General features: G+C 33.8%; 2 protein-coding genes across 2 annotated transcripts; both read left to right on the top strand.

The window, feature by feature from the left end:
- The first annotated feature begins 198 nt into the window (after positions 1-198).
- LOC123694624 (cytosolic Fe-S cluster assembly factor NUBP1 homolog) lies at positions 199-7,912 on the top strand. The gene is made up of 9 exons (XM_045640109.1): positions 199-378; positions 460-540; positions 826-986; positions 4,871-4,972; positions 5,434-5,524; positions 5,838-5,909; positions 6,340-6,533; positions 7,354-7,540; positions 7,761-7,912. The coding sequence occupies exons 1-9, from the start codon at positions 348-350 to the stop codon at positions 7,787-7,789; spliced, it is 948 nt and encodes a 315-aa protein (XP_045496065.1). The 5' UTR covers positions 199-347; the 3' UTR covers positions 7,790-7,912.
- Positions 7,913-8,337: 425 nt separating this feature from the next.
- On the top strand, positions 8,338-9,856 carry LOC123694625 (FAD-linked sulfhydryl oxidase ALR). Its single transcript, XM_045640110.1, has 3 exons — positions 8,338-8,553; positions 8,852-9,045; positions 9,239-9,856. The coding sequence occupies exons 1-3, from the start codon at positions 8,428-8,430 to the stop codon at positions 9,399-9,401; spliced, it is 483 nt and encodes a 160-aa protein (XP_045496066.1). The 5' UTR covers positions 8,338-8,427; the 3' UTR covers positions 9,402-9,856.
- Positions 9,857-10,566: the final 710 nt, after the last annotated feature.

Here is a 10,566-nt window from a genome sequence, read left to right on the forward strand (position 1 = left end):
AAATAGTCTAAATTATATTATAATAATTATGCATTATTCTGGATAAAGTATTAATTCACAAATCATGAAATAATTTGAGTGCTTGGCATGTATTTCTTGCTTTAGTTTGGACATTTGATTTGACTGTCGTCTGTCAATTGTCGCTCTAGTTGTCAATTTGACATTGTGACATTCGATAGCGGATAGGTATTGGATAGGTAAATCTCTACTCAAGACTCAAGTTTCTTTGATTTATCAATTGGAATATTTTGAAGACCTTCGGTGAAAACCTTCTTTTTATGATATTCATAAACTTGATTATATTGCACTATTAATTTATTTGTTATGGTGTGAAAATAAACATAACGATGAGCAACGTTCCGGAAAATGCACCGAATCGTAAGTCGCAAGTTCTTGCATAAATATTAATTGAATTTAAAGAGCTTATGACTATCAAGAGTGTTTATATTTAAATTGTAGATTGCCCTGGAACCCAGAGCGAGGATGCAGGCAAAGCATCTGCTTGTGCAGGATGCCCAAACCAGAATATTTGCGCATCAGGTAAACCTTGTTTTTATTTCAAAAATCTTTGTAATGCGTATTTTCTCGTATATGGCTTTTTATATAGATATAAGAAATGATTTTTCATAAATTACGCTCATTAAACATCTCGTTGTCGTATAAATACCATAAGAATTATTATATAAATTTAGTCCAATAGTGTGTTTTCTGCAATTAAAACATAGATGAATCATTATTATAAATAGTAATGAATTGTATAATAGTAGTGAATTCTAATGTTAGTCTATCATGTATTCTAATCACATTTATCATTATTCAATGTAGGTGTCCCATCAGGCCCAGATCCAGCCATAGAGATAATAAAGAATAGACTATCCAATGTAAAACATAAGATTCTAATACTATCGGGCAAGGGTGGTGTTGGGAAGAGCACAGTAACATCACTGCTTGGACATGCTTTAGCTGCACGAAACCCAGATATCAATGTAAGTATTTAATACTAATTTATTTATATTATATCATTAAATAACTATGTACTTGAATTACCATAAAATTCTTTGAATGAAGCTTTACTTCGTTCTCTGATCATGTAGATCATGTAGATCAGATAGAAGAAAGGATAAAATTTGCTTAAAGTAAGTATTAAATAAATTTTTATGCTTGAAATCAACGCCAATTTCGAAATCAAGTTCACCTTCCCAAATGTTTGTTTATGTCATTGAAAATGATTATGTTTATCCACATTTACATGAATTTAATTGAATTTGATATTTTGTGCTATATCACATTCAAAAGATTTAAATAGATACATTTTTAAAGAATATTATTCATGCAAATTAATTGGAGTCTGTCTGTGTTTCAAGTTTGAACTGCTTTTAGAATTAGCTGCTTGCATTTATATTATTTTAACCCTTATAATCTATATCTTATATATAAAATTCTCGTGTCACAATGTTAGTCTGCATACTCCTCCGAAATGGCTGGACCGATTCTCATGAAATTTTCTGTGCATATTGGGTAAGTCTGAGAATCGGCCAACATCTATTTTTCATATGTACCACGGGCGAAGCCGGGGCGGACCGCTAGTAATATATAAAACTCAAAGGTGACTGATTTAGTGATCTATCAATGCACAGCCCAAACCACTGGACGTATCGGGCTGAAATTTGGCATGCAGGTAGATGTATAACGTAGGCCCCAAAGAAAGGATTTTGGAAAATTCCTCCCCTAAAGGGGTAAAATAGGGGATGAAAACGGCGAAGCTGCGGGCAACAGCTAGTTATTAATATGTACATAGATTAAAGAAATTGCCCACAATCTACACTCACCGGCACGGAATCTTGGCCACTTACAAATTTGCCGATAAAAAAAGTTTGAAGTGTTTTTCACTATTTTTTTGTATGCAGATATGTTAACATATTATTTGTTTAATTTTATGGTAAGAAATCATTAAGTTTGAGAATAATCTTTTACCACTTTTTAAGAGTTACTCGAAATTTGTGATTTGTGCGGTTAAGCCGAAGTTACGAATTGTTCGTTTTAAACTTTTTTCGATATCGTTTATGCCGTTTAAAGATATTGTTATTGTTGTACTGTAGTCAATGATCATAACAAACAATAAAAAATGCCATTAACATCTGAACAACCAACTCAGGCCATCAGAATGTTAGACCAATGACTGCCGCAACGTAAAGTACCTAATGTACAGTACGTACCACGTTCAGCGATGCACTATGCATGGGGAAGATACCAGGAGACTGGCAGCTACATGTGCAGACCAGGAAATGAAGGCGTGAGGTGCATATCAGCTCGAGAATACCCGTTTATTGTTCAAGAGATACTCAGAAATGGCATTTTGACAGTTTTTTGAGATACGCCACCGGCTCTAAAACACCAGGATGATAAATGTGAGTGAGCAATCGGTGAGAAGACTAATGAAGGAAGTTAATTTGAAGGTTTGCAAACCAGCACGCCGTTCCGAACTCCTCAGACATCACAGAGAAGCACGTCTTCGTTTTGCACGAGAACATGAAAACTGGACCCACAGCCAGTGCGCTCGAGGGGTGTTCACAGATGACTGCTAAGGCACTTTACGAGCTTCTGATAGCCAAGAGTCAGTATAGAGGAGACGAGAAGAGAGGTTTTCACCCATCACCACACTCAAACTGCGATTTTTCATGGAGGGTCAATAATGGTATGGGGAGGTATAAGTTCCGATGCTCGCACGGAGTTATTTATCGTAGATAATGGCTTAAATTTGATCAGGTACATCGAGGAAATTCTCCAGGGACATGTTCAGCTCTATTACAAGTTTATCAGTGAAGAAAATTTGCTACTAATACACTATAACGCACGTCCGCGTGTCGTGCGATGCGTATAAGAGTACCTTCAAGAGGTTATTATTGAAAAATTGGAGTGTCCAGCTCGTAGCCCGGATCTTAATCCAATAGAACACATCTGGGACATGCTTAAAAGAAACATAAAGTTCGATTCCAACCCAGCACTAATGTTAGATGAGCTTAGAAATACAGCAGGGGCCGTTTGGTACACTATAGCTCAAGTGGACATCAAAAATGTCTTCTAGAGTATGCCAGACTGGATGCAAACAGTGTTTAAGGCAATAGAAGGAAACACCCTTTATTAAAAGGTTCAATTTTTTTTTCTGGAAACGTTCATTCTATTTTTTTAGCATTTTTTAAGAAATCATTTAAATTTCACAGGAAAAGCGTAAATTCTTGTTTAATTCATATCTACGCGGTAGTACTTCTTATAAACTTCCAATTATTACTAAAAGTTAGTAAAAACATTAAAGTAACTAGTTTTGATTAGATTTTTATTGAATTTTGTAGTAGAAAAGAAATAGTGTTATTTTACGCAAAAATTTTCAGTGGCCAAGATTCCGTGCCGGTGAGTGTAAATGAAAAATGTTAAAAATAGGGATAAAATTATATATAATATTTGGAATGATTATTACATAATAATCATAAATGACAGACTCAGAGCTTATTTTAAAGATATCCTTGAACATGGCATTAATTTTGTTTGTAAATGTAATACAAACGATTTTACCATAATTATAGATATGGTTCAGTTAATACTAGTTTCAAGTATAAATAAATACTTTCATGGTAGTTTTAAATTAGATAAGTGCAGATAAGTTGTTCCATATCAATGTTGTCATTTTTGATAACAATGTTTTTTTTATTATTGATCTGTGGCTATGTAATGTATGTGTGTTTAAAATATTTGAGATAAATTTTGAAAACATTTTTATGGAAAAGACCTTGATTTTCGATTTCGATTTTATGTTCAATATTGTATTGACCCAAAATAATTGTCAGGTTCATCAAAGTTGAACGAGGGCTTGACCCTAAATTTGTTCATTACTATCGTAATAAAATTCGACTGATAAGCAATATTCGAAATTATTTTGATAACTTTTATACTAAATACGGATCTAACTAGTTTCGCATTTTCTAATATCATCATTTCATAATTACCCGGTTATATCTCGATCTCCTCTCGTGCGAGTTTCCGAATTCCATCACAGATAAAAAAAAATAGATATTTGGCGCCAAAATACGCAACCGGCAACGTCAAAGATTAAAAACTCCTTGGTGGAATGAACATGTTTATCAAATACATAATTCCCAGACGCGTGTATCGATTTCAAAGGCTCGACGGCAAAGATTTTGCAATGGTGCCTTCCGTGTATCGTTTGGTACTGCCTGGTACAACCTTGGGTACTTCATATTTATGGTTCTTATATAGGTCAGGCTGTGGGATTGGAATAAGTAGCTCGTAATTTGCTTATAAGTGTTAGTGTTTACATAGGTACCTTAAGCTTTAAAAAGAGTTTAATTGTAAATGTAATGTGTTCTTTATTAGAGATAGATTCAGTTGCCTGTTATATATTTTTTATCACGGAAAGAAGCAAGCATAGTAAATAAACATTCCTTATATGTATACATATATGAATTTATATTTTATTTGATGCGGAATTTGTAACAATTGATTTGCCAATTGCCATAAAGGTAGAGTCCATTTTCCATGCAAAAATTCACCAACACGCAAGTCGTGAGTTCGTGCATTTTCGTACAGATGACACGCAGATTAGTCGATTTATACAAAAGTTCAAATATTTATTAAAAATCTATATGAAATAATTTAAAATCTAAATATGAAATAATCTTTGATTCTTTTTGGAATTTATATTTTATAAGACTACTAGACTTCTAGTAGAATAAATAAATGGTTTCGACAACAGTTTCATGACTTTTGAATCGTGAAACCGGTCATAACAATAAAAGATCGGTTTCAAATAACATTTTAAATAATTACTATGCATAATTGTGTATGTTTATCTCAGGTGGGTATACTAGACGCAGATATATGCGGGCCGAGCCAGCCGCGCGTGCTCGGCGTGCGCGGTGAGCAAGTTCACAACTCTGGTTCGGGGTGGTCGCCTGTTGTGAGTATTCATACGAGATATTACATAATTAATCATCCATACTAATATTATAAATGTGAAAGTAACTCTGTCTGTCTGTCTGTTACTCAATCACGCCTTAACTACTGAACCAATTTGCAGGAAATTTGGTATAGAGATATTTTGATACCCGAGAAAGGAAATAAGCTACTTTTTACTCCGGGACATAGGATAGGTTTTATCCTGGAAATCCCACGGGAACGGGAACTATGCGGGTTTTTCTTTGACTGCGCGGGCAAAGCCGCGGGTGGAAAGCTAGTAGATTATAAATTCGTGGACACATTGCTCAAATGTTTGAATATTAACTGCGTTACATTTGCATGAATGCATGATATAAACCCTCCCTCTCTCTCTTTCTCTTCCTTACTAGTTCTCTAAGTCGCGTGTTTTGTGTAAATAAATGTATAAAATATCGTAATATTAATATTGTTTTATTTTTGCAGTATGTTAAAGACAACCTTTCGCTTATGTCTATCGGATTCCTTCTCGGCAGTCCGGATGATGCTGTGATATGGCGAGGACCTAAGAAAAATGGTAAGATTTATTTCTATAGCTCATAAAAAGCGTTACGAATATAAGTTAAAATTAGTTTAAAAAAACCCTTAAAAAACCACCGAACATCGATTAATTTGTTCAATTTTATTCTTTATGAAATGGGAATTTAACATATTATAAAATATACAAATGGTGTCTTCGCTCGTTCTGTCCGTTCACTAAACAGATTTTGATGAAACTTACGAGATTGAAGATTTGAAAATAATATATTCAGCTATACTCATTTTTTTCCAAGAAAAATAAATATTAGTGAAGAAGAGGAAAGTAATATGTATTTGCATCTTTCCTTTAGGTATGATTAAGCAGTTCCTAAGCGAAGTGGACTGGGGGGACCTCGACTACTTACTGATTGACACACCTCCAGGTAATAAATAAATGTATTTTTCTGCCTGTATGTACATATTTTATTAACCCATTGAGCCCCAAACGGCCCGATCGGTCCACGACACAATAGATTTTCTATTGTCTGAGTTATTACGCAAAGATTGAGATTTTATAAATTTCTTATTACCTATTTATTAGACTTATTACTAATAGCTTTCCACCCGCGGCATCGCGTCAAAAAAAAACCCGCATAGTTCCCGTTCCCGTGGGATTTCCGGGATAAAAAGTAGCCTATGTCCTTGCTCGGGTATCAAAATATCTCTACACCAAATTTAATGCAAATTGGTTCAGTAGTTTAGGCGTGATTGAGTAACAGACAGACAGAGATACTTTCGCATTTATAATATTAGTATGGATTTTATTTTAAAGCATTACAATAACCATTTTCTATACCACATTCCCCAATACAGGCACATCAGATGAGCATCTATCATCCGTGCAGTATCTCACCGCTGCCGGTCTATCCGGTGCGGTGGTTGTGACAACACCGCAGGAGCTAGCACTATTGGATGTGCGTAAAGAGATACAGTTCTGTAATAAACTGGGAGTGAAGGTGTTGGGCGTGGTCGAGAATATGTCGCTCTTCGTGTGTCCCAATTGTCAGGTATGTTCAAATAAAAAAAGTAAAAGACGATTTAATTCTTCAATAAGTTCTCAATAATGTACATAATTTTATCAACAAAAAATGGCTTGTAACTCTAAAATCTAAAAATAAGTATAATATGTAGTTTTACTAACACTAGAATAAGTACAACTAACAATATATGGGCAATGCTGCCTGATATAAAAAAAGACGTGTGTCACTCGGGGACTGGGGCGGTTGCGCTATTGCATGCTATGCCTTCAAGCCACACCTCCGCCCGTCGGAGTAGGGAGCGTGAGGTTTTTTCGTTACGGAATTTCTGGATTCGGTCCCCGTGCTCAAGGCCCGCGATAGAAGCTATGCAATAGCTTAAAAAATAATTAATCCAAATAGAATACTGATGTGCTGTTCTTAATCACATATTTTTTGAAATTTTATTGTTTTTATGCTACTTGGTTTCTGTCGCACCGGTCGATCTTTCAGATCCGGCTCGAAGGATCAAGTTGTTAAGACGAACTAAACTGTTGTGTGTTATATTAAATGTCATGTGAATTTTAAATATTGCTCATAATTTTGCCTAATTCGCTTTTGATTACGAAAAAGATTGTTATGATATGCGATCACGTATACCTCGTAAAATAACTCGGAGAAGAGATGGTTGATTGGTTGGCTCCTTTTGATTAGTTGGCTAATCGAATACATTGTTTTATTCATTGATTAATTATTGAATTTATTCACTATTTTCTTGATGATTTCATTAATTTACAAATCACTTTATTAAGTTTAAATTGCCATAAGATTCATAAGATCTATCTATCTTATAATATATTATGATCAACAGAGCCGCAGCGAGATCTTCCCCGCCACGACGGGTGGGGCAGGTCACATGTGCGCGTCCCTCAACGTGCCCCTGCTGGGCGCTCTGCCCCTGGAGCCGTTACTGGCCCGAGCGTGTGACGCGGGGGAGGACTTCACGGGGCAACTGCCCCACTCCCCCGCTGCGAGGCAACTGGCCGCCATCGCGGAGAGTGAGTTTTATTGATTTTAAAGGAGCAACTATGGATTTTATTGCCGGTTCTTCCCCATACTGCTTTCCCGTGGGAAATGTTAAAATTGTTATGACGATTCAAAAGTGCTTCTAGAGCTTCTAGCTATCGCACGCGCTATATCTCAAACAATAGCGTATCCTAATCAGTAACTAAAGATACTACTACTTTGTTTTAGTAATATTTTTTTTTTCGTTTACAGAAATTGTCGCAGCCTGTGAGAACTCTTAGAGAATTAATAAAATATGATCAAATTTATAATGATTTTAATGGCCTAGTCAAATAAGCTTAAATCAATGTGCTTACAAATAATTTGTAATAATTTACAAATAAATTAACTATATTGTTATATTTTATCTGTGTTTTATTTACATCTGTTAAAAATATATAAATAATAGGTTAGGTACTCATGTTCGTATACTGTGTTCGTGTGGTTCGTATAAATGTACATACATTCTCATTGCATATAATATATAGAATAAATGTTGTCAAGAGAAATCTATAATAAACTAGCTAAAATTAAATATAAATAGTCCAAATTTAATTTTATTATAATTTTTTTTACTTTCAAGAAGTAAATGATAAAATACTGTGTGTTATAGGTTTTAGACCTATCAAATGACATGTCGACTATGTCATTGTTACTGTCAATGTCAAGTGTCAGTCACACGATTTTCTTAAGGCTCTCTAGACGAAGTGGTGTTCTTTTTTAAATTATTTCGCACAAGATCTTTTTAAATTAACTAGGTACAAACACTAATTATGTGGACCAAATTGCGAACATAGTTGAGAACCAATTTTAAAAATTATTTGAATGTTGCATCACAAATTCAAATATTACATGAGTTCATGAGGTAAAGAAACTAAGCATGCCTGCTCATCACAATGAAGAAGAGGAAAAGCCCTGTAGGGCATGCAGTGATTTTAAATCATGGACTAAAAGGACTAAGTCCAAGTCTACGCAGTCAAGTAAACATGAAGAACCAGCCGCTCCTGTAAGTTTATCTCTTAAGCCGAAACTTCTAGCAAATTCGTAAAGTATTATACAATCATTTGATAACAGAAGTAGAACTTATATTTGTATGCATTTTAATTGTTATTTATCTGTCTTTTAAGACTGAATAAAATTATATGTAAAAATAAATAATTAGGTAGTAAAACATTTTATTCAATTTCAAAAAGGAACAAATTTCATCAACAACATATTGCACAATTACAATAAATATATCAGCAGGCGATAACCTAACTTTAACATATCCATTTACAAATATAAAATATTATTAAACCTTTCAGCCAACAACAAAACCCAAAGAATGTCCTCTTGACAAGGAGGAGTTGGGAACATCAACCTGGGGATTCCTGCACACATTAGCATCCTACTATCCAGAGAAACCAACTAAATCACAAGCTGATGACATGACAAAGTTTTTCAACATATTCTCACAGTTCTATCCTTGTGAACCCTGTGCTCTGGACTTTCAAGAAGAGTAAGTGATCATAATATTACAAAGATTAAATTTTCTAAGTGTTTAAGTCTCAAGGAATGTATAAGAAATTAAGCAACCCAAATGATGAGAATAAAATTATTGAATACTAGCTCTGCCTTGGTCAAACATAATAAAATGTATTCTCTCAGTCAGTCGCATCATTACCATGTTTTTATGTCAATAATATTTTCAGTATCAAGAAGAACCCGCCAAAAACGAAATCAAGAGACGAACTAGCAAAGTGGCTGTGTGAGAGACACAATACAGTGAATGTGAAGCTCGGGAAACCCAAGTTTGACTGCAGCAAAGTGCATGAGCGATGGAAGGACGGCTGGCTCGATGGGTCCTGTGATTAAAAGTTCACAGCAAAATGTTGCTTTACTAGAAGATGTATGGAATAAGTGATATTAGTTACCAAATACTGCCACAGAACAATATATTTATTGACGCATTTATGGTTCCTATTCTTTGTTAACTCCAATCTTACTGTGCAATGCCTTTTGCCTCAATGAGATGATAATGAGGTTTTCGTTTTGGACTTTTGATCAATTGTCAATTTATACTGTTTTTTAAGAACAATAAATTTCCAAAGTAATTTTTAAGCATTTATCACAGGTATTTACAAAAGGTAAATGCAACATTTTGGTTGTGAATTAAAAATTTATGTGAAACATTTATTTTATGCCTAGTTAGTATTAAAGTAGATAATATTATAATGACCGTGTGCTTTAGCTAGGTCTTGTGATGTGAATTTTAAAATGTACAATTTGTATGTATATATATTTACTGTTAAATAAAAATATTTAAAGAATTATGTGTAGTTTTTATTTAAACCCTGATTATCTGTTTAGCGATTAGCCTTTATAAAATTTAAATATTTTTATAATGTAGGTACAAAAATTATTTTAACAAATAAAGAATGGGTATAAGTAAATAAATCATACAATTTATAACTCTTTATAAATATTGTAATTGTTTTTTATATACCATCTTTTTGTACCGTATATTTTCACCTGCAGACGAATTCGCATGCAAAAACAAGTATTTAATTTTTATTTCTATAACATAAATACATTACTTTGGTACATATATACCACATCATTACCCAATGTCATCAAATCCTATATGCTTAATTTAATATGATAAAAACTAATTTACCAACACTTTCTTAGATAATGGTGTTTACAATTTTAGTGGGAGTATTTGCATAATTAGCCAGTTCTGGGCTTAGACAAGTTCAAGTCCTGTTTTTGCTCAGGATTTAAAACGAATAGATTAAAATAATACGGTATAATATGACTTCTATTTTCCAGACAACATAAACCGTAATTTTCAAATCAAGAGCATAATTCGTGTCATAATAACTAAGCATTACTTTATGGATACATATTTTCATGATGACTTGTTATAATAGTCTTATTTATAAATTCGCAAAATGGTAGGTCCAGTCGAGACTAATCTGCATTAGAGCATTCACTTGTTGTAGAACATCAAACATTTGTTGTTTTTATGGTATCGTAC

The sequence above is a fragment of the Colias croceus genome, chromosome 9, assembly GCF_905220415.1.
Source record: "Colias croceus chromosome 9, ilColCroc2.1".
Lineage (NCBI taxonomy): Eukaryota > Metazoa > Arthropoda > Insecta > Lepidoptera > Pieridae > Colias > Colias croceus.

Bases quoted from the DNA above. Each gene is read 5' to 3' on its own strand.
- LOC123694625 (XM_045640110.1), top strand. From the start codon at position 8,428: ATGCCTGCTCATCACAATGAAGAAGAGGAAAAGCCCTGTAGGGCATGC. The intron at 8,554-8,851 runs GTAAGTTTATCT...TAAACCTTTCAG, and splicing joins ATGAAGAACCAGCCGCTCCT to CCAACAACAAAACCCAAAGA. The intron at 9,046-9,238 runs GTAAGTGATCAT...TAATATTTTCAG, and splicing joins GCTCTGGACTTTCAAGAAGA to TATCAAGAAGAACCCGCCAA.
- LOC123694624 (XM_045640109.1), top strand. From the start codon at position 348: ATGAGCAACGTTCCGGAAAATGCACCGAATC. The intron at 541-825 runs GTAAACCTTGTT...TATTCAATGTAG, and splicing joins CCAGAATATTTGCGCATCAG to GTGTCCCATCAGGCCCAGAT. The intron at 5,525-5,837 runs GTAAGATTTATT...TCTTTCCTTTAG, and splicing joins GCGAGGACCTAAGAAAAATG to GTATGATTAAGCAGTTCCTA.